At 59.6% G+C, this 20,445-nt stretch overlaps 2 protein-coding genes across 2 annotated transcripts; one reads left to right on the top strand and one right to left on the bottom strand.

Moving 5' to 3' along the window:
* Nucleotides 1-9: 9 nt before the first annotated feature.
* AFMID (arylformamidase) lies at nucleotides 10-12,303 on the bottom strand. The gene is made up of 11 exons (XM_081110563.1): nucleotides 12,221-12,303; nucleotides 10,576-10,666; nucleotides 3,802-3,906; nucleotides 3,571-3,619; nucleotides 2,525-2,610; nucleotides 2,365-2,437; nucleotides 2,104-2,201; nucleotides 1,754-1,832; nucleotides 1,496-1,637; nucleotides 1,182-1,286; nucleotides 10-424 (listed from the first exon to the last, which is right to left on the bottom strand). The coding sequence occupies exons 1-11, from the start codon at nucleotides 12,278-12,280 to the stop codon at nucleotides 392-394; spliced, it is 921 nt and encodes a 306-aa protein (XP_080966689.1). The 5' UTR covers nucleotides 12,281-12,303; the 3' UTR covers nucleotides 10-391.
* A 243-nt stretch (nucleotides 12,304-12,546) lies between these two features.
* Nucleotides 12,547-20,412, top strand: TK1 (thymidine kinase 1). Its single transcript, XM_081110562.1, has 7 exons — nucleotides 12,547-12,665; nucleotides 12,767-12,798; nucleotides 14,007-14,117; nucleotides 16,857-16,950; nucleotides 18,957-19,046; nucleotides 19,384-19,503; nucleotides 19,580-20,412. The coding sequence occupies exons 1-7, from the start codon at nucleotides 12,603-12,605 to the stop codon at nucleotides 19,775-19,777; spliced, it is 708 nt and encodes a 235-aa protein (XP_080966688.1). The 5' UTR covers nucleotides 12,547-12,602; the 3' UTR covers nucleotides 19,778-20,412.
* Nucleotides 20,413-20,445: the final 33 nt, after the last annotated feature.

Below are 20,445 nucleotides of genomic sequence, written 5' to 3'. Positions count from 1 at the left end.
CTTATGGATACGGACATTTGAATTTTATATCACTGTTACATGTGACGAAAGACTATTCTTTTCTGATTTGTTTTGAAAGGTGTGTGTCCGGGCATGCAGGTTCGGAGCTGTCGTTTCTGTCTCCTTTCTCAGCAGGCGGTGGGCTCAGACTTGGCATCACGCAGCGTTGCCCCGGGCTGGCCTGTCCCTGCAGCGACTTGATTCCGACCAGGGCGCGGCCACGGAGATGGGGATCCTGCTCAGAGCAGGGGGAAGACGGGGCTCTTGCCAGGGCAGGTGGACACATGGAGGCTACAGGGCTCCCGGGAAGCGGAGGCTGGTTGGGGGGAGCGGTCCGGCCCTTTGCAGAAGACTCACAGGTCGGGTGCACGCGGCTGGGGCTTGGGGCCCATCAGGACTCTTGGAAGATTGTTTTCAAAATAATCTGCAGCAGGAGGCAAAGACAAAGCCCTCGCACGGGAGAGGCTCGGGAGGCGCTCTCGGGAGGATGTGATGCGGGAGAGGGCTGCTCAGTGAGTTCCCCGCCTCCCGTTGGAAATGTGCTAATGAGGCTCACGCCTCAGGCCGACTTACCCCCAGGTGTGACCCAGGGGCCAAGAAAGGCTTTGTTTGTAAACCATTGAAAAGAAATCCATAAACATTATTTCGGGATATGTAAAAATTATAAAATTTAACAGGGGGATCACTTTATAAAGTATATTCTTGTCTAACCACTATGCTGTACACCTGACACTAATATAAAGTAATATTGAATGCACCTCTAACTGGAAAATAAAATTAAGCCCAGCTGGTGTGGCTCAGTGGTTGAGCGTTGACCTATGAACTAGGAGGTCACGGTTCGATTCTGGTCACGACATGTGCCTGGGTTGTAGCCTCAATGCCCAGTAGCGGGCGTGCAGGAGGCAGCCGATCCATAATTCTCTCTCAATCACTGATGTTTCTCTCTCCCTCTCCCTTCCTCTCGGAAATCAATTAAAAATTAAAAAAAGAAAGAAAAGAAAATTAAGTGAAGGAGGCAAGTGTGGCACGTGATTCCTATCGCCAGGCCTCCCAGCCTCCTGGGCGACAACCAGCCAGCAGCTGCTCTGCGCTCCCCGCTCCGCTCACGCGTAGGGGCTACGGCAGGGGCAGGGGCCACGCACCCCTCCCCCGCCCTCCACCCGTGAAGGGACACGCCCCACCTGGGTGAGCGCGTAGTCCTGCTGGGTCAGCTTCCAGACCATCTCAAAGTGATCCACGTCCTGGAGGTCTTCAAAGGAGGCTCGCCACCCGGCTCGGCACAGGGTCTGGTGGGAGGAGGGAGCAGGGGAGCGTGTGGCGCGGGAGAGGAGAGGGGGGCTCTCACCCCGTGCCTGGCACAGAGCAGGTGCTCACCACGCATCTGCCGAATCGGCGAATTGGCGATGGATGGCTTGGGGCCATTGGGGTGAAATACAGGGCAGGACAGGAGACCGCATGGCCCCGACCTCCAGCCCACGGCAGGCTGCTGGGGTACCTGGTAAAACTCCCTGGACTGCCTGTGGAACTCGGGGCTGTCGTTTTGGCCCACGATCACCAGCATGGGGCAGGCTGGACCCCTGGGCTTCGCGGAGGCCGCCTCCAGGTGCCACTGTGGGCTGTTCCTCAGAGCATCCTCCCTGTGCGGGAGGTGGTGGGGGGGGGGGGTCAGGAGAGGAACCTCACACTCACCTCACACCCTCCCTGCCTCACCCTGCACCCCTCCTGGGCTCCAGCCAGCGGGGAGGGGACTCACGGGGTCAGGCGCAGAGGGGCATTCACAGAGGTGTGCACCATGGGCTCCAGGTCGTAGATCCCACTCAGCAGGAAGCAGGCTGGGAGGGAGGAACCACCAGAGGGCCCGTGGCAGCGGGGCCACCCACCCAGACCAGGTCTTGTGCAGGCGCAGCGTGGGCCGGCCCAGGATGGGGGGGCGGGGGGTAGAGATAGAGGGGGAGGGACCAGAATAGGAAACCAAGAAGCAGCAAGCAGGCCCGCTCACAGACTCAAAGCCCCCGGGTCAGCAGCCAGTGCAGGCCCCCAGCTCAGGCCCCGTGGGGGAGGGGAGGGGGAGGCTGCGGGCCAGGCTGCAGGCCCCACGGAAACCTTTGAGGTTGGGCGTGACTCCCCGCTCGGTCCAGTTCACCAGGAGCATCATGGCGGCCAGGTGGGCCCCGGCCGAGTGTCCGCACAGGTACATCCCCCTGGGAGGGCCAGAGCGGAGGCCGCGTCGCTGCTTGTCCTCCGCTCCACGGGCCAGAGGGCAGCTGGGCTGCACGAAGGGGCTGAATGGCTGGACCCAGTGCCCCCCCAGCCCTTCCAGCCCCCCAGCATCATCAGCCAAAGGACACCTGCGGCGACACCCACTTGTTGCACGGAAACCGCTTCTGCACGAAGGCGAGGCTCCGGGCCACCTGCTCCACCATCTGGTCCAGGGTCCCTGTGGGAGACGCGCAGGGCAGGTGCTGTGAGGGCTCGCTCCCCACAAAGCCCCCCGGCCCCCACCCCTGCAGGGCCACCGCCTTACCTTTGGGGGCCAAGGTGTAACCCACTACCACCACCGCCGCTCCCCGCACGGTCAGGGGGCCCGCCATGTAGGCGGACTCGTCTTTACTGCAGAGAGACCAAGAGTGACCCGGGAGCTCGGCCACCACGGCCCCTGTCCCTCTGAGCCGTGTGGCAGGAGGAGGCAGGCTCTGGGCCTCCGTCCCTACAGCGCGACGTAACGCGATTTTCGCCGTAAGTCAGAACCCACCTACGTAAGCACCTACGTCACTCACGTGGAGCACAGACACCGCAGTGATGAAGTGAAACAGGAAAAAAAATTTCAAAGAATGAGAACAATTCCTGACCTTTACTTGTGGTAAATAAATAATAAAAAAACATAAAGCACATATGTGCATATGTTGAAATGACGGAACTTTTTTTTTTTATAAATAAACTAGAGGCCCGGTGCATGAAAATTCATGCACTGGAGGGGAGTCCCTCAGCCCAGCCTGCCCCCTCTCACAGTCTGGGAGCCCTCAGGGGTGGGAGGCAACCCAGCGATCAGGGGAAGGCGACGCCCCATCACACCTCTGCTGCTGCCCCTGCCGGCAGCGCAAGCCTCAGCCGGCCCTGGTTACCTGAGCCTTGGGCAGCCCTGGGCGGCTAGGGGGCTGAGGGGACTGGGCACCACCATCTTTGAGGGTGGGGCAGTCAATTAGCATATTCCCTCCTTATTGGCTGTGGGCACCACCATCTTTGTGACGGCACGAGGGTCAATTAGCATATTCCCTCTTATTAGATAGGATGGGAGATAGTGACGTAGTCCGAAGCGATGTACACTGAGTCCGACGTAACCCGAGGACTGTCTATGTATATATACTAGAGGCCTGATGCATGGAACTCGTGCAAGAGCAGGCCCTCCTTCCCCCGGCTGCCCGCACCGGCTTCCCTCTGGCACCTGGGACCCGGGCTTCCCTCACAGCCCCAGCTCCGTCTGGTCTCATTGGCATATTACTCCTTTATTATTGTAGTTTTTTTAAAGGTGCCTCTCCCTTTGCCTCTGCTCCTCCCACTCTGCAGACCCACCTTCCGCTCTGCCAGTATCCGCCGTGAAGGAACACGAAGAGCGGCAGGGCTGTAAGACAAAGCACGGCGGCTGAGGCCGGCTCCCACGGCCCCGCGAGACGCCCGGCCCCCGGCCCTGCTCACCTTCGGACGCCGCCGCGGGAAAGTAGACGCCCGGCCCTGCTCACCTTCGGACGCCGCCGCGGGAAAGTAGACGCCCGCCCCTGCTCACCTTCGGACGCCCCTGCTCACCTTCGGACGCCGCCTCGGGGAAGTAGACGTCCAACGTCTCCCCTTCGCCGGCTCCGTAGGGGACATCCAGCAGGCTCCTCCGCGTGGCCCGGGCCCTCCTGGTGGCTGTCCCGGGAGACGGACAGGGCTGTCAGCGCAGCTCGGGCAGCAGCCGCTCCTATCTGATTTCAGGTGGAAACCTTTTTGCTAAAAGCCTCTTTGCTGCCCGGCCAGTGTGGCTCAGTGGTTGAGCGTCACCCTATGAACCAGGAGGTCACAGTTCAATTCCCAGTCCGGGCACATGACCGGGTTGCGGGCTGGATCCCCAGTAGGGGGCGTGCAGAAGGCAGTCAATCAATGATTCTCTCATCATTGATGTTTCTCTCTTTCTCCCTCTCCTTTCCTCTCTGAAATCAATAAAAATATATTTTAATAAAATAAAGCTTCAAGCAACCATTGCTCAGAGAGCCTGCAAGGATCTAACCACTAGAACCAAACCGGCTCCCGGATGTCCACGCGCAGCAGGACATGCCGAGCAGAATGGATCTATTGGGAATGAAGCGCATTTTAATGGATTAGAACCAGGAGGCTTTGTTGAGTGAAGCAATTAGGCTGCACCGAGGCTAAGCTGACCCCTGAGAATGTCAGCACACTCTGCACACGGTTTACATCTGAGAGGGTTTAATGTGTGACGTTCTGCACTGACTGGGCGTCCGTTTCCAAGATCAGTGGATGCCGTCATTTTTTCCTATGAAGAAATAACAGCCCTTAGCCGGTGTGGCTCAGTGGATAGAGCGTCGGCCTGCGGACTCAAGGGTCCCAGGTTCGATTCCGGTCAAGGGCATGTACCTTGGTTGCAGGCACATCCTCAGTGGGGTGTGCAGGAGGCAGCTGATCGATGTTTTTCTCTCATCTATGTTTCTAACTATCCCTCTCCCTTCCACTCTGTAAAAAAATATATATTAAAAAAATAATAATAGTAAATAATAAAAAAAAAACAGAGTTTAAAAAGAAAAAGAAATAACAGTGATACCATTAAAAAGCACACAAAGGGCTTTTGAGGGAAATGTCCCCGCCCGCCGCCAGGGTGACCATGGTATGAACACAGATATAGGATCTCACTGCCCTTAATCCAAATGGCAGTGTATTAAGTATGCGCTGCCCTGCCTGTTTCACTTAAGATTCCTTGGAGAGCCTGCCCAGTCAGTACACAGAGAGCTTCCTCATTCTTTTCTTTATAAAACACACACACACAGTTAGTGTCTCGTCCTATGGCTGCCCATTAATTTACTTGCACAAGTCACGCCAGCTGCTGGACAAAAACCACATCCTGGTCCATCCTCCTGGCTCCTCCTCCCCCAGCTCATCCTGAACCCCGAGCTGAGCCTCCTCCCCACCCCACTGAGAGCCGCTGGGTCCCCCAGAGCGTGAATACCCGAGGGCAGGAACACGGGAGGGCTTCGAGCAAAGGCTTATTACAAACTTCCTCTTGTGAAAAAGCAAAAATGGGGCTTCTGTTAGTCACACCCAAAGCTGTCTTACAGACAAGCTCCAGGGCCTGGAATCAGGGTCTGTTTGCTGCTGGTCCATGAGTCGGCTTCAGCGTAAGGCGAGAGCCAGCATTTAGAGTAAATGCGTTTTGCTAGAATGGCTTTACCTAGTGAGAGAAAGTAGGGCTTTCAAGCTAAACCTTGCACAGGAATGTTCATAGCAGCACGATTCACAACAGCCAAACGGCGGAACCAGCCCAAACGTCCATCCGTGGCTAAACACATGCGGTTTGTCCACACATGCAAAGGGAATGCTCCCGTATGGGGGGACTCCGAAACACCAGACCCAGAATTCCACCTTGTCACTCGATTTGTAAGAACTGCCCGGAACAGGCAAACCCGTAGGGACAGGAAGCAGTTAGTGGTTGCCAGGGGCGAGGGGGGGGAGGGAGTAGTGGGGGGAAGAGATTGGGGAGTAACTGTTTGACGGGTAGGGTTTTTCTTTCCAGAATGATGAAAATGTTTTGGAACTAGAAGTGACTATACTAAGTACTGCTTAAGTGTTAAAATGGTTAAATAGTAAACATTTAAAAAAATATATTTTTATTGACTTCAAAGAGGAAAGGAGAGGGAGAGAGAAACATCAATGATGAGAGAGAATCATCGATCGGCTGCCTCCTGCACGCCCCTGACTGGGGATGGAGCCCACAAGCCAGGCGTATGCTCTGGCCGGGAATCCAAGCGTGACCTCCTGGTCGCAGGTCAACGGCAGCCTGGCTAGAAGAGTCAGTTTTATCTGATACGTATTTTACCACAATAAACACGACATTAGGGCTTGTGTTGTGCATTCCTTTGTTTCCTTCCCTTCATTTTTCTGGTGCAGAGTAACAAGCCCAGTCTTGTAGCCAGTGAAGGCAGGAGGGTCTGGGAAAACCCGTCAGTCGTGGAGGCTGTCAATCACAAGGCCCCTCCCACCTCGCTGGTGATTGGTCCTCCTGTGGGAGGCATGGTCTTGGAAGCAGAAGTTTGGAATTCCCATAAGTAGGTGGAGCTTGCTGGAGGAGACAGAGCAGCAGGAATCAGTTCTAACATATGTATATCATACACACACACACACACACACACACACACACACACACACACACACATACACTAGAGGCCCGGTGCATGAAATTCATGCGGGGAGAGGGTTGTCCCTCAGCCTGGCCTGTACCCTCTTGCAATCTGGGGAAACATCCCCTTGGGGGATGTTCGGCCGCTGGTTTAGGCCCAATCCCGCAGGCATCGGGCCTAAACCAGCAGTTGGACATCCCTCTCACAATCTGGGACCACTGGCTCCTAACTGCTTTGCCTGCCTGCCTGCCTGCCTGATGCCCCTAACCACTCTGCCTGCCTGCCTGATCACCCTTAACCACTCTGCCTACCTGCCTGATGCCCCTAACCACTCTGCCTGCCTGGTTGCCCCTAACTACTTGCCTGCCTGCCTGATCACCCCTAACCACTCTGCCTGCCTGCCTGATCGCCCCTAACTGCTCACCTGCCTGCCTGATCGCCCCTGACCACTTGCGTGCCTGCCTGCCTGATCACCCCTAACTGCTCACCTGCCTGCCTGATCGCCCCTGACCACCTCTGCCTCAGCCCCCACTGCCGTGGCTTCGTCCGGAAGGATGTCTGAAATGACGTTCAGAAGGTCATTAGGCTGTCCGGTCTAATTAGCATATTATGCTTTTATTATTATAGACTAGAGGCCTGGTGCACAAAATTGTGCACGGGTGGGGTCCCTCGGCCTGGCCTGCGATTGGGACCAATCGGAGCCAGCCAGCGGAGGGGAGGGACCACAAGAGGTTGGCCAGCTGCAGGAGGTTGGCTGTGGGAGCACACTGACCACCAGGGGGCAGCTCCTGTGTTGAGCATCTGCCCTTTGGTGGTCAGTGTGCATCATAACTACCGGCTGGTCATCTGGTCGTAACAGTTGCTTAGGCTTTTATATATATAGATTACATGTGTATGGCAGTCTCGGTAAAAGAAGTTTAAGATAAATAGTTCTTGCTGAAACCGGTTTGGCTCAGTGGATAGAGCGTCAGCCTGCGGACTGAAAGGTCCCAGGTTCGATTCCGGTCAAGGGCATGTGCCTGGGTTGTGGGCACATCCCCAGTGGAGGATGTGCAGGAGGCAGCTGATCGATGTTTCTCTCTCATCGATGTTTCTAACTCTCTATCTCTCTCCCTTCCTCTCTGTAGAATATCAATAAAATATATTAAAAAAATAAAGATAAATAGTTCTTAAAACCTCCCTCTGCTCTCTGCCCAGGTTCACCCGGCCCCAGCGTGGGGGCAGCCAGCCTTTGATGGGGAATGAGGTGACCTACTCATTAGAAGAAACCACCCCTCACTGCAAGCTAATAGGGCGACGCCCTCAGGGTGAATACAGATCAAAAATAAGAAAAAATGAATGAATTCTCCCGGCTGAAAAGAGGAAAACAGAGTTCACCTCCCTCCCTGTCCTTAGAGCGTTACTTCAGGAACCTTCCGCGGAATTGTTCTCTACCCCTTTGAGATGTATGGCAGTATTTTAAAAGCTAAACCAGTCTCCAGCCGGTTTTACAATCTGGGAAACTGTTTCTCAAAGACCCGGAGGCGTCCCTTTGAAATATCATCACCGGGAAGGACAGCGCCCCAGCCTGTGGGTCGCCTGGGGGCAGGAGCCTACCTTCTGCGGGTGCCTGGCTCCAGGTTGCAAAACTACCTCTGGTCATAACGTCACTGGGTAAAGGCAATGCCGGTGCTTCCTTTATCACAGGTGGGTTTTGGCGGGACCAGCGTGCCCTCCGGCTTGAGCACGCCCCTCCCTCCACCTTGAGCACAGGTATGTATGCTCCGGGCGCGGCTGCCTGGCTGTACCTAAGGGTGAGGTTTCCTTTGGCTTTGCAATCCCCAGCGCTTGCCTGTGATGGGCATCTGTACCCAGCAAAGCGTGCTTTCCTTCTCTTTGTGGGAGGTTTTTCCGGCCCGGCAGGACATTTTCCCTGCTTTACATCCTTTTGCTATGTTTTGCTGTCTCCCGTCAGTTTGATTCCAATGAGGCAATCTCCAAGGTTACAGGCGGCACTGATGAGTGTTGGGCACGAAGGCCAGCTGGTGGGCACTCACGGTGCCTTCTGACTGTCATCACGACCGCCCCCCACACACCACCTGCTCCACTCTGACCCGGAAGCTGTGTTCAGGGGTCACACACCACCTGCTCTGAGCCTGGGGACCTTTTTTAACCTTGTCATTCAGGGCCTGGCCTGGGGAGGCTTCTCTCTTGGGGCACAGTATTGGGAGGTGGCACCAAAACACTCAGCAATGGCCCTGGCCGGTGTTGCTCAGTGGGTAGAGCGTCAGCCTGCAGACTGAAGGGTCCCGGGTTCGATTCCCGGTCAAGGGCACATGCCCAGGTTGCGGGATCGATCCCCTGTAGGAGGCGTGCAGGAGGCAGCTGGTCCATGATTCTTTCCCATCATGGATGTTTCTCTCTCTCCTTCTCCCTTCCTCTCTGAAATCCATAAAAATATATTAAAAAAACAAAAACAAAAAAACACTCAGCAATGAAGACTGTTATGGGCTGAATGTGGGTGCCTCCCCCAAAGCCCCCAAATTCATGTTGAAGCCTACCCCCTAATGTGAGGGTGTTTGGAGGCGGCCCCTTTGGGAGGTGGTTAGGGTTCGATGAGGGCATGAGGGTGGAGGCCCTGTGATGGGATAAGAGGCCTTATAAGAAGAGAAAGAAAGACGGGAAGTCTCTCTCTCTCTCTCTCTCTCTCTCTCTCTCTCTCTCCCATGTGAGGACACATAGCAGGAGGCTGCCTGCAAGCCAGGAAGAGGCCCCTCCCCAGGGAACCAAATTGTCTGGCCCCTGATCGGGACTTGTCAGCGTCCAGAGCTGCGAGAAATCGATTTCTGCTGTTTAAGCCTCACCAGCCGATGGCACTGTGTTATGGCAGCTTGAGCTGACCAATCATAAGACAAATGATATTTAAATGCAAGATATTTTTTAAATTAAAATTATTTTTTTTAAAAAATATATTTTATTGATTTTTTTTGATTCAAAAAATCAATATAAATCAATATATTTTATTGATTTATTGAGCGGAAGGGAGAGAGATAGAGTCAGAAACATCGATGAAAGAGAAACCTCCTGCACATCCCCCACTGGGGATGTGCCCGCAACCCAGGTACATGCCCTTGACCGGAATCGAACCTGGGACCCTTCAGTCCGCAGACCGACGCTCTATCCACTGAGCCAAACCAGTTTCGGCTTAAATTAAAATTAATACCCAAAGTCCACGATGAACAAAATGTCAGCATTTTAAACAGCAACAGGTTCCACCCCACTCGCCTGGCCTGGCCCTAAGGGAGCGCTCCCCATCTTGTGGCACCTCCAGGCCGGCTGGTGCGTGGGAGCGGGAGGGAGAGGGACACGGGCTGCAAGCTGACCCGGGGCCACGGATCACGGGGACTAAGGACAGTGTCTGCGGCCACGGCAGCACCGTCGTCTCAGCTCTGCTACTTATGAGACGACCCCTCTCCCGCTCCGGACGAGAAGATAGACAAACAGGTTTTCTCCAAACTCAGGCAGGTGGCACTGCGCCCTCAAATATTTACTGAGCAAATAGGAGTATTTGGCTCCCAGCTGGGCTCAGCAGGCAGCTCTGAAGAGCCCAGGACTCAGCTCCACCCGGCTCTGTGGGGACGGAACCAGCCCCCAGCCTGCGCCTCCAGCTGGCACCTCAGGTGGGACAGCCACCACCCAGCTTGGAGGAGTCTGTGCCAACAGCCCATTTTCCCGAGGAGGGAGGTGCTGCCCTTTGCTCACGCTTCCCGCGAAGCCCGCCTCCCAGGGGCGTTGAAACCACAGCCAGCGCTCCGCAAGCCCAGGCAGCGCTCCGCAAGCCCAGGCAGCGCTCCGCAAGCCCAGGCCGAGGGGGGACCCAGCTTGGCGTTCACTAGCTTGCAGGTCCCCAAGCCCCGATGTCTTTGACGAAAAAGAGGCCTTCCTTTGTTCACTCCGTCGCCCTGTGCCACCGGGCGTGTGGCCTTAAGGCCTGGCATGGCTGGCAGGGCAGAGGGGCAAGGGGCATGGTTGACTGGGCCTCCCGCGCTCCCCTGGCACCGGGCCTGGGCGCACCAGGAGGCTTAGGCAGTGCCGGGGCCTTGGGAACTGCCCTGAGCGCTGGCTGGGCAGCGGCTCCACCCCCAGCCCCAGGTTCTGAGCCGCTGCCACACGCTAAAGTCCACCCAAGCGGCCGAGAAGCGGTGCCCTGTACCCTCGCTTCCTATCTGTGAGTAGGTCCTCAGGGCTTCCTCTGCTCCGCGGCGGACAGTCCATCTGCTGGGGCTGTACTGCTTCTCCAGCTCCTACGGGGCACGACGGGTTCCATTAGACCTCCGGCCGCCACCGTGTGCCCGCCTCCCTCCCGCCTGGGGGCTCCTCTGCCCCAGAACCCCTCCCCCCATCCCCCCCCCCCCCACATCTCAGGCTCCCACAGCTGCCCTCCGCTGCCTGGCTAGCCCTGCCCACCCTACCTCCCCCATCCACCCACCAAATAATCAGGAGCTTCAGATACAGCAAACAGCCATAAAGGGAAGATGAGGCCCCATAAATGTCACCCGATTAACCCCAGCGGCTCAGACCCAGGGAGGCCGGGGAGCTGGGGTGGCCGCCGCAGAGAAAGGGACGCGGAGTTGACCTCCCCCGAGGGTGGGATCTGACGCAGGAGGACACTGCACAGCCGCAAGCACGGAGGTGACAAGGGAGGAAGGAACTGAAGGTCAGCTCTGAGCCGCTGACCGGCCAGCCCGCTAAACGCAGAGGGAGGCCGGGAGCGTGGGGCTGAGGGCCGCGGGCCTTGAACGCCAGGCGAAGATGTTCGGGCTCAATCCAGAAAGTAGGAGGAACAGGGGTTTGGGACAAAGGCACAAAGGCACAGGGGGACGGGGAAAGGCCGGGCTGGGAAATTCATGGCGAGGCCGTGGGCTCTGGAGTCGGCTGGGCCGGGTGCCCTCCACGCTCCATCACTGACAGGCCGTCTTCCCCTGGACAGTCCTCTGGGGTAAGACTTCACAGGCTCTGGGCCTCAGTTCCCTCATCCCGGTAACGGGCATAACAACAGCAGCCTCACACGGTCAGAAGTCGTAAGGCGTGTGAACCAATAAAGGCGACCACTCAGATGCGGTGACCGCCTCTTGCTGCTGACAGGGCTGCTGGCCAGGGGCCTTGGGGTCTGAGCCCTCTCACCTGCACATGCTATTGTCGAGGGGTGTCTGCAGCCATGCGGGGCACAGCCTGTGACTGCCGCCAGCATCCTCATGGCTATCTTCACGATGGTGACAGTGCAATGGGTTTCTGATGGGCCTCTGATAGTGTAGGTGTGTGTGTGTGTGTGTGACAGAGAGACAGGCACACAGTGGGATTTTGTAGGGGCAGGATCCACATTTAGTAACTCATCAGATTCTCAGAGGCCTACCTGGCCAGAAAAAGGGACACTGCCTACCTCACACACGGGAAAGCCAGTTAGGAAATCACAGTCGAATGGTGACCTGACAAGGCCCTGCGCACTGGTAGGTGGTTCTGGCCCGCGCGCACCGCCGTGCCCACGGCCTCTCGCATCCTCGGGCGCCTGGCACATCCTTCACTCGCGTTGCATAACCTCACACTCGGGCGGGACTTCGGCCCGGACTCCGGGGGCCCATGGCTATTCGCGTAGCCAGGGCTTCAGCGATCCCTACCCTTGAAGCGAGGCTCCGGGCTCACAGAGGCCTGCGGGGGGCGGGGGCGGGAGCCCGGTGCCGGCGCACAGTAGGCCCTCAATGGCACCCCGGGATGGCCTCGAGGGCTTCTCAGCTCCTGCTGAGAACCTCCACCTGACCATCCTCAGCCCTCAGCCCCGGCCTCTCCTGCCACCCGCCTACCTCTCCCGACATCTTCCTCCAGGGAGCCTCGCCCTTGCGCTCCTCCTGCGGCGCATCCATCCCGTCTCCGCTCGCACCCGCTAGTGCCAGGCGCACCCGGGCGGACGGGGCGGGCGAGGTCAGAACAGGCCACGCCCACACCCCGCCCCGCCCCGCCCCCCACCCCCTCCACCCCATCCCCGCCCCCTCCACCCCCCACCCCGGGACCCGAGCCCCGCGGCGCGGCCGGACCGCCCTGGGGAAGTCTGGCTGCGGATAAATCTCCCGCCAGCTCCGGCCGCGGTGATTGGCCCGGGCGCCGGCGGTAAAGGCGGGAGCGCGGCCCGGCGCGAGTTTCTGCAGCGGCGGCCGGGGCTTCCCTCCCGCGAGCTCCCGCGGCGCCATGAGCTTCAACCTGCCCACCGTGCTGCCCGGCGCCCCCAGCCAGGCCCGCGGGCAGATCCAGGTGCGGGCGCGCGGGGGCGGGGGCGCGGGCGGGTCGGGGTCGGTGCCCCAGCGCCCGTGCGCGGCGGCCCCGAGCTCACCTCTCCTCCTCTCCTCTCCTAGGTGATTCTCGGACCCATGTTCTCAGGGAAAAGGTAATGGCATCGCGGGGTGGGGGGTGGTCAGGACCTCCTCCTCCTCTCCCTCCTTCCTCCTCCCCCACCCGGAACACGCCCTCCTCCCCTCCACCCTCCCGGGCCGGTCGCCCTGGCAGGCCCCACCACCGCCAGACCCCGCGTGCCCGCCGGGATGCCTGCCCCTCCCATGCCTGCCCGCCCCATGCCTTCCCCCACCCCCCCCAGATGCCTGCCCGCCCCATGCCTTCCCCCAGCCCCCCATGCCACTCCCTAAAATGTAGTCCTGGAGGAGGCCCTCCTCCCCTGCCCGCCAGGCCACCCCTCCTCCCTGAGCCCCGCACTCAGAAGGGGGCGCCAAGTCTTAACAGCTGCGCCTCTGGGCCTCCTTCCAGGGAGATTTCCTTGGACGCCGAGCGCACTGAGCCTGAGCTGCAAGCGGGCGTCTGCCCCCCAGGACCCGCTGTGATAGGACCGGAGGAGGTGGGGCTCCTGAGCCCCTCAAAACTCCCTGGCTCTTTTTTTTAAAAATGATTTTATTGGTTTTTAGGTAGAGGAAGGCAGAGGGAGAGGTAGAAGCATCGATCAGCTGCCTCCTGCACGCCCCCTACTGGGGATCTAGCCAAAACCGGGCGTGTGCCCTGACAGACACAGTGGGTGTCTGTGAGCCCCGGGAGGTGGTGGTGGGGGGGGGCGCCTGGCCTGGCTGGCGGGTCCTCCCCACTGCCCCCTGCCCGCGGGCCTCACTGCCCCCTGCCCGCGGGCCTCACTGCCCCTGCCCGCGGGCCTCACTGCCCCTGCCCGCGGGCCTCACTGCCCCCTGCCCGCGGGCCTCACTGCCCCTGCCCGCGGGCCTCACTGCCCCCTTCCCGCGGGCCTCACTGCCCCCTTGCCTGCGGGCCTCACTGCCCCTGCCCGCGGGCCTCACTGCCCCTGCCCGCGGGCCTCACTGCCCCCTTGCCTGCGGGCCTCACTGCCCCCTTGCCTGCGGGCCTCACTGCCCCCTTGCCTGCGGGCCTCACTGCCCCCCTGCCCGCGGGCCTCACTGCCCCCCTGCCCGCGGGCCTCACTGCCCCTGCCCGCGGGCCTCACTGCCCCCCTGCCCGCGGGCCTCACTGCCCCCCTGCCCGCGGGCCTCACTGCCCCCCTGCCCGCGGGCCTCACTGCCCCCCTGCCCGCGGGCCTCACTGCCCCCCTGCCCGCGGGCCTCACTGCCCCTGCCTTTGCAGCACTGAGCTGATGCGGCGAGTCCAGCGCTTCCAGATCGCCCAGTACAAGTGCTTGGTGATCAAATACGCCAAGGACACGCGGTACAGCAGCCAGTTCTCCACGCACGACCGGTCAGTCCGCCCCTCCTGACACCTCACCTGAGAAGCCCCGTGAAGTTTCACGGCACAGAACATGCCTTCGGTGGGCGATGGAGAAGGCTGACGCCTGGCATGGAGTGTTCCAGTCGGCAAACTTACCAGGTTGCCTGGCACGGGAGCCTGGGACGAGGCCTTTCCGGGGCTCTAGCCCCGTGGTTCTCCACCGGGGGCGATTCTGCCCCCGAGTCCATTCAGCAACGCCTGGGAATGGGTTTGGTTTTCACAACTGGAGGGGGGTGCGTGCCTCTGGCATCTGGAGGGCAGAGGGCAGGGGTGCTGCTGGGCATCCTGCAATGCTCAGGGCATAGGGCGGCCCCCACGCCACAAGGACCCGCCACTGTCGCCCGTAGCGCCTGCCAAGGTTGAGAGCCCTGCAGAGGCTGCCAGCTGGTTTTGTTTGGCCTACGTTTGGTTTTTGTTGTTGTTTTTCATTTATTTTTAAGTTAGAGGCCCCGTGCATGAATTTGTCTCTCGCCCAGTCCCTGTCCTGGCCGATTGGGGCTGGCCACGGGGGAGGGACTGGGGGAGGTTGGCTGTGGGAGTGCACTGACCACCAGGGGGCAGCGCCTGCATTGAGCTACATCATAGTGACCGTTCGATAGGCCGTTTAGTTGACCAGCTGTAACGGTCGCTTAGGCTTTTATATACATATACATATACATATATTTTTATTGATTTTTAGAGAGGAAGGGAGAGAGAGATAGAAACAACATCAATGAGAGAGAATCATTGACCGGCTGCCTCCTACACAGCCCACCCTGGGGATGGAGCCCGAAACCCCGGGCATGTGCCCTGAACAGGAATCAAACTGTGACCTCCTGGTTCATAGATTGGTGCTCAACCACTGAGCCACACTGGCCGGGCCACACATCGGGCTTTATTTTAACTTCAGTGGGCTGTCCTCGGCCACTCCCTGTGGTCTTGCCCCTTTACGATCCCCGGCTTATGTTTCTCTGCCTGCGCTCCATGCACAGTTCAGGCTGCAACCTGAGGTTGGGCTTACCTTCAGTTCCCCTCCTGCCCCCTCCTGGGCAGCAAATCGGGGTCTGGTTTTGAGCCTGAGATACACCTGTTTGTCCTCGGGACTTGCCCACCGGAGCCCCAGCAGCAAAACGGGGCGGTGTGAGCGCGGGGTCCTGAAGGCCGGCGGGGCAGGGTGGGGCGAGAGTGTGGGGACTTGGAGGTAAGTGTCCGGGATTTGAGGGCCACTCCCAGCCATGCCGACGGGTGCAGGCCCACTTACCTCCCAGTGTGCGTCCTCATCCCGCTGCACAGGACGGGGCGTCCCCGGGAAGGACCGTAAAAGCAGAGGAGGCGACGCAGCGGGGATTGGAGCCGGTCAGATGGGGTGAAATCCCAGCCCTGGCTGTGTCACCGTCCGGGCTGACATGGGCTGTCAGGGCGGCGACTGTGATGCGACTGACTGAGTGCTTGGCGGCGTGACAACGCTCCCATGCTGCCCTCCCTGAAGCTGGGAAGCTGGGAAGCTGGGACCGGCTTGCGCCCCCGCCCGCCTTCCTCTGCTTTTCTCCATTTTGGACGGGAGGGGGCATTGAAAAGGCAGGAAGTAGAAGGTGACGGCAAGGTAATCACTGGATTGTGAGGGGCTTTGTTTTTTATAAACACAAGTGCAAACTGCTGAGCCTCTGGAATGGCCAGCCCCTCGAAGGCTGGCGCAGGAGGCGGATATGGCAACAGAAGAAAAGAACCTCGTAGGAAAAACAAACTCTTTAAAAAGGCGGAGGACACAGCACAGCACGGCTCTCCCAGGCGGGGGGCGCGCGCGGGTCCCAGTGCCATTGACCGCAGTGGAACTTGCCCACCCGCCGCCCACACTGCTGGTAGGACTGCCCCGGGACCAGGCGGCAGGCGGCAGGCGGCCCTGGAGGAGTCCCTCCGCTGCGAGGGGCCGGTGCAGGAGCCCTAGGTCATCGCACTGCTGCTGAGCTCTGCCCGGGCACGCAGCACTCAGCCAGAGTTGGTGCCAGTGGTCTGCCCGGGCACGCCACCGCCTTCCTGGGCACTCGGCCTTCGTGAGTCTCTCCATCCAAAGAAAAAAGTACATTATATTTTATGACTACATTGATGTGGAGACAGATGTAATGCAAGGCTGAGATATACATAAATGTATTTAATATTTTTATTGATTTCAGAGAGGAAGGGAGAGGGAGAGAGAAACATCAATGATGAGAGAGAATCATAGATCAGCTGCCTCCTGCACGCCCCCCAACTGGGGATGGAGCCCCCAACCCAGGCGTGTGCCCTGACTGGGAGCCAAGCTGTGACCTCCTGGTTCATAGGTTGGAGCTCAACCACTGAGTCACACTGGCCGGGCTGAGTTATATTTTTCTTTTGATTTTTAAATGAAATGAAAACATTTTGTTTGCCCCTAATGGCACCGTGCGGCCCAGACACTGCCTGAGAGTCATCATGTGCCCCCCGGGGAGAAGCAGAGAAGCGCTTTACGTGGTTGGCATCGCTAATTTCTAGTCCTGAGCGTGCGGTGAAATGGCGTGTGTAGAATAACCGGTTTTCCGCACACGGGCCTTTCCTCTCCCCAGAGGCCTTTGCGTGGGTGCGGACGTCGCCAAGCTGTAGGCAAACATGGCAGCCTGCCCTGCCAGCAGAGCTGGTGCCAGCGCCGGCCCCTGGTCCTGCCTCTGGTTTGGGTCTCCGGGTCCCCCTGGCCTGCTCACCTGCCTCTCTCCCCAGGAACACCATGGAGGCCCTGCCGGCCGGCCTGCTGCGGGACGTGGCCCAGGAGGCCATGGGCGTGGCTGTCATCGGCATCGACGAGGGGCAGTTTGTAAGTTGGCTCGTCCGGGCTCAGCCTTCCTGGGACCCCCTGACCGCCCCCCTTTCTCATCTTTATCTCGTTCTCTGGGTTCAGCTGGGCAGCGAGTGGTAGGCTGACCCCTTCGCCTTGCTCCTTTGGAGACGCGCCTGCAGGCCTGTAGCCGCTGGGAGGGTCGCGGCCGCCCTGCCTGCAGCGCCCTCTCCCGCCGGCCAGCGGCTGCCCTCCGCACAGCCTGCCGCAGGGCTTCCGTGTCCATTCCTCCTGGTTTGTTTGGTGTGTCTGACTGTGAGCGCTCGCGGCGTGGTTTCTGGCCGGGAGCCGTCTGCCTGTGAGGTTCTCCGGGCACTGCGTCCCCATGTGCTGGGTTTGAAGACTATTTTCCATTTCTGGGATTTCTGGTCAGCTCCTCTTTAATTTTTATTTATTTTTTAAAATATGTTTTTGTTGATTTCAGAGGGAGAGAGAGAATCACTGAGCATTGATTGGCTGCCTCCTGCACGCCCCCCACTGGGGATGGAGCCCGCAACCCGCACATGTGCCCTGACAAGGAATTGAACCGTGACTTCTTGGTTCATAGGTCGACCTCAACCCCTGAGCCACGCCGGCTGGGCCAGCTCCCCTTTTATATCTGCTGTGCGTCTGCCTGTAAGAACCTGCATTTCTTTCTAATCGGTGCTGTGCGTGCATCCTGTCCTGGCTGCGTTTCTCTTTCATTCGAGTCTCCGTTTAAGGCCTGCCCCATTTTTCTCTCGGTTTGTCCTACATCTAGCAGATGTGACATACCTGGTGCTGCTCGGTCATGTGCTGTAAATATTTCTTTTTTGTTTAATTTTCACCTGAGGATATTTTCCCATTGGTTTTTAGAGAGAGTGGAAGGAAGGAGGGAGGGGGGGAGAGAGAGAGAGAAACATCGATGTGAGAGAGACACATCAATGATGACAGAGAATCATTGCCTGCAACCAAGGTACGTGCCCTTGACCGGCATCGAACTGGGGACCCTTCAGTCTGAGGACCGACGCTCTATCCACTGAGCCACACCGGCCAGGGCTGTCACATCCTTCATTCCTGCCCCTGGTGGCCTTCGTGCCTCGGTGCCAGCATGAGGACCAGGACGCGGAGCCAGAGGTCGTCAGCTGCCACCTGAGCCAGCCGGCTCTGGGCAAGCTGATGACGGGGTGCACACCTACCTCCTGGCGTCCTGGTTTCCCCTTTGGGTTCTCCCCCATTGGACCTTGCTCAGGAGGCAGCTCGCTGCAGGTGGGGGCGGGGGCGGAACCGTACCGGGAACCCCAGTGGGCAAACCGCCACCATCCTCCTTTCCTACCTTGTCCCTGTACTGCAATTACTTTACAACGAAGCCCCAAATTTACTCAGTACTTTGAAATCCCATTTGAAATGTAACCTGTAGCCTGGCCGGTGTTGAGTGTCCACCTGTGAACCAAGAGGTCACCGGTTTAATTCCCCGGCGAGGGCACAGGCCCGGTTGCAGACTCGATCCCCAGAAGGGGGCGTGCAGGAGGCAGCCGGTCAATGAGTCCCTTATTGATGTTTCTATCTCTCCCTCTCCTTTCCTCTCTGAAATAAAAAAAAATATATATATTTTTTAAAATGTAAATCCTTAAAAAAAAATCAATGGACAAAATATGCTCGCTCCTCGAGTGACGATTAGTTAAAATCCAAACAAAACTAACGGCCATAAGTGTCGGCAGCGAGGTTCCCGGCGGGGGAATGCAACCGACACCTGGGTCTCCGTCCTTACCTTGGCCAGTGGGGAAGTCTTTCCTGGGGCCCAGGGGCGGCGTGTGAGCGGGACAGAGCTTCAGGCAGAAGCACCTGCTCTTCGTGGGCACCAGTGTCGCGAGTGGGGGGCCGAGGTCCCTCTGAGCGTCCTCGGGTGAGGAAGGGCTGCCCTGACGTGTCGGTGTGGACGGCGATGCTGGCCTTCCCCGTGGCTCCCGGCAGCTGCTGCTCAGGTAGCATCACTGGGCGCTCACTCCTCCGCCCGCGCTTTCCAGTTCCCGGACATCGTGGAGTTCAGCGAGACCATGGCCAACGCCGGGAAGACGGTCATCGTGGCTGCGCTGGACGGGACCTTCCAGAGGAAGGTAGGGCCCAGGTCTGGGTCCTGGGGTGGGACCCGGAGGGAGGACGAGGCCTGGCAGGCACAGGTGTGCACGGAGAACGGCAGCCCCGCGAGCCTCCCCGTCTCAGCGGGCGCTCCCTGGATGCCCGGCCTCGCCCGAGCCCAGGCCCTCAGATGAGCCAGCCCAGCTCCCTGGTGTGCCCGGGCGTGAGTCCGCCCCAGACTGGGTGCCCTCGCGGCAGGGGCTGGCATGGGGGGGTGGGGGGGAGGTTCAGGCAGCTTCCTGGCTCCAGGGCTTGTGAGTCAGAGGATCTGAAAGCCAAGCCCGGCCAGGTGAGCACCCCTGCCGCCCCGGCCAGGCCTTCGGGACCGTCCTGCACCTGGTGCCGCTGGCCGAGAGCGTGGTGAAGCTGAACGCCGTGTGCATGGAGTGCTTCCGTGAGGCCGCCTACACCAAGAGGCTGGGCCTGGAGAAGGAGGTAGCTGCCCGCTGCGCCCAGGGGTGGGGGCCCGGGGTGCTGTGCCCGCTCAGGCCAGGCCCCTTGGTGTCCCCAGGTCGAGGTGATTGGAGGAGCCGACAAATACCACGCCGTGTGCCGCCTCTGCTACTTCCGGAAGGCGCCGGGTCCGCCCGCCGCGCTGGACGGGGAGGACAAGGAGAACTGCCCGGCGCCGGGGAAGCCGGGGGAGGCTGTGGGCGCCAGGAAGCCCCTGGCCCCTCATCAGACCCTGCAGTGCAGCCCCGCCAACTGAGCCCGGGGTGGCGCCCCCTCGCGGACACCTGCCCCGCGTGAGCCGCCTGTCGGAGGGGGAAGCGGGCGGGAGGCTCACGGGCTGGGGAAGCTGCCTGCAGGCCCTTGCCCGCGGTGGTCCGCAGCCCGTTTCCCCCTTTGCCTGCCCACCGGCCTTTCTCAGTTCCCTCCCGGCGGCTGGAGCCGGCCCGGCCCTGCGGCTCTGGCTCTGGCTTGGCAGCCGCGGCTCCTTCTCCTTTGGGTGCGGAGCAGGCCACAGGCTGTGGTGACATCGGCGGCGCTGGCTTCTTCCCTCTCTGTGGCTTTCGCTGTTGAGTTTCTGTTCTCACCGGCAAGTCCCGGGGCAGCAGCGCCGAGTCTCGCTCCCCACGAAGGCGCCATCCCTGTGCCGGGACCGGGGACGCCCGGCTGTGCCTTCTCGCTTCTCCCCGGGCCCGAGCCCTCCCTATTCTGGGATCACTTTCTCAGAAGTACAGCAACCGTCACGTGGGTGGCGCTCGCCCGGCTGGGGCTCGGGCCCAGGGCTTTGCTGTCTTTTCGGTGGGGGGTGGGGGGGCCAGAGGCAGGCCCCTGGGTCTGCTGTTGCCGTGTGTGAAGTTAATGACTAACATTAAAATGTGCTGGTTGCTGCGAGCGCATTTCTCTCGAACCACCTGGAATTCCCCGGGT

This window comes from Myotis nattereri (genome assembly GCF_964212035.1).
Source record: "Myotis nattereri genome assembly, chromosome: 16".
Classification (NCBI taxonomy): domain Eukaryota; kingdom Metazoa; phylum Chordata; class Mammalia; order Chiroptera; family Vespertilionidae; genus Myotis; species Myotis nattereri.
Note: the sequence above shows the minus strand (reverse complement) of the source record. Positions and strands in the feature narration are given on the sequence as shown.

Excerpts from the sequence above, each read along its gene's own strand:
- AFMID (XM_081110563.1), bottom strand. The coding sequence starts at position 12,280 with ATGGATGCGCCGCAGGAGGAGCGCAAGGGCGAGGCTCCCTGGAGGAAG. Across the intron at positions 10,667-12,220 it reads GGAGGAAGATGTCGGGAGAG|GAGCTGGAGAAGCAGTACAG; the intron begins GTAGGCGGGTGG and ends CGTGCCCCGTAG. Across the intron at positions 1,833-2,103 it reads AGTCACGCCCAACCTCAAAG|CCTGCTTCCTGCTGAGTGGG; the intron begins GTTTCCGTGGGG and ends CCTCCCTCCCAG.
- TK1 (XM_081110562.1), top strand. The coding sequence starts at position 12,603 with ATGAGCTTCAACCTGCCCACCGTGCTGCCCGGCGCCCCCAGCCAGGCC. Across the intron at positions 14,118-16,856 it reads CAGTTCTCCACGCACGACCG|GAACACCATGGAGGCCCTGC; the intron begins GTCAGTCCGCCC and ends CTCTCTCCCCAG. Across the intron at positions 19,047-19,383 it reads ACGGGACCTTCCAGAGGAAG|GCCTTCGGGACCGTCCTGCA; the intron begins GTAGGGCCCAGG and ends CGCCCCGGCCAG.